This window comes from Propithecus coquereli, unplaced genomic scaffold (genome assembly GCF_000956105.1).
Source record: "Propithecus coquereli isolate 6110/MARCELLA unplaced genomic scaffold, Pcoq_1.0 Scaffold128, whole genome shotgun sequence".
Taxonomy (NCBI): domain Eukaryota; kingdom Metazoa; phylum Chordata; class Mammalia; order Primates; family Indriidae; genus Propithecus; species Propithecus coquereli.
In genome coordinates this window covers 430,027-431,037 of record NW_012136969.1, presented here as the reverse complement: position 1 = coordinate 431,037, position 1,011 = coordinate 430,027, and the positions used below count along the sequence as shown (strand labels likewise).

General features: G+C 36.2%; 1 protein-coding gene across 1 annotated transcript in view; it reads right to left on the bottom strand.

Moving 5' to 3' along the window:
• Positions 1-1,011, bottom strand: part of NCBP1 (nuclear cap binding protein subunit 1, 80kDa) — a 47,536-nt gene that overhangs the window by 39,768 nt on the left and 6,757 nt on the right. The window contains exons 2-3 of the mRNA XM_012638261.1: positions 852-940; positions 172-272 (exon numbers count right to left, since the gene is read on the bottom strand). Coding sequence (XP_012493715.1) covers positions 172-272; positions 852-940 — 190 coding nt within the window. The remainder of the gene's footprint in view (positions 1-171; positions 273-851; positions 941-1,011) is intronic.

Here is a 1,011-nt window from a genome sequence, read left to right as displayed (position 1 = left end):
TCCCCAAGAAAAAGAGTTTACCAAAGGGCCAAAGCTCATTTCATTTGTATAGACGCCCTGGATAGAAGGAAAGGCAATGACATATGGAACACATCTTTTGAACATTTCCCAAAGCGTTTAAGAGTAGATAATACATTATCACCTGGATTCATAAATCTTTTGCATACATACACTGTACAAAGAAGCCTTAAGATCTTGCTCTTGTAGTTAGGAAGATCGGCTTCTAAAACACCAGCCAAGCCTTCTAGATTGCTCTCCAAAGAGCAGGCACTCTGTAGAGGACATCAAATTAAATACTTGTCAAGTACTCAGCAATTAGTGAACTAAATAAAATAAAATTTTCTAGACAATCATAAAGAAGCTGAAGCCTTACATATGTATAAGGAGCTATGACAGGTTTAACACAAATTAATTCAGATAGCTACTGTTCTTTAGAAATCCATGAAAAGACAATGAATGGAATTCAAAAAGTAAGCAGTCTAAGATAGCAGAATATTAGAAATAGGAGGACACCATGGGTTCTATTCCATCTCTCTTAACTAATTCAATGACTGACTCTGGGCAAATTACCTCCAGTATCCAGGTCTGCTTTAATTCACTCATAAATTGAGAGGACTATTCCCTAGGTCCCTTCTAAGGCTCGTCTTCTATGAAAATTACTAATTACTAAAAACTGTCAATTATCTGCCTTCCAGGGGTTTCAACATGCATTCACTCTGGGATACAAATGCATGGTAACACAAGCTTTGCCTAAAACTTAGATCGTCAAGTTTTTAGCTGCAAAAATTACTCAAAACCCAGTCAACCACAAGCCTAAACTAATCACAATCTGTGCCTAATGCACTGCATACCTTTTCTCCTACTTTGCATATTAAAGATTCCAAATGGTCTTCAGTTTCATTTCCATCAGAGGTCTTTCTCCTTTTGTGAGGCTGTCCACCTATTTCAGCAACATAAAAAAATTAACATTACATGATAAATCTGCCATCACAAATTTTATTTAACCCTTTT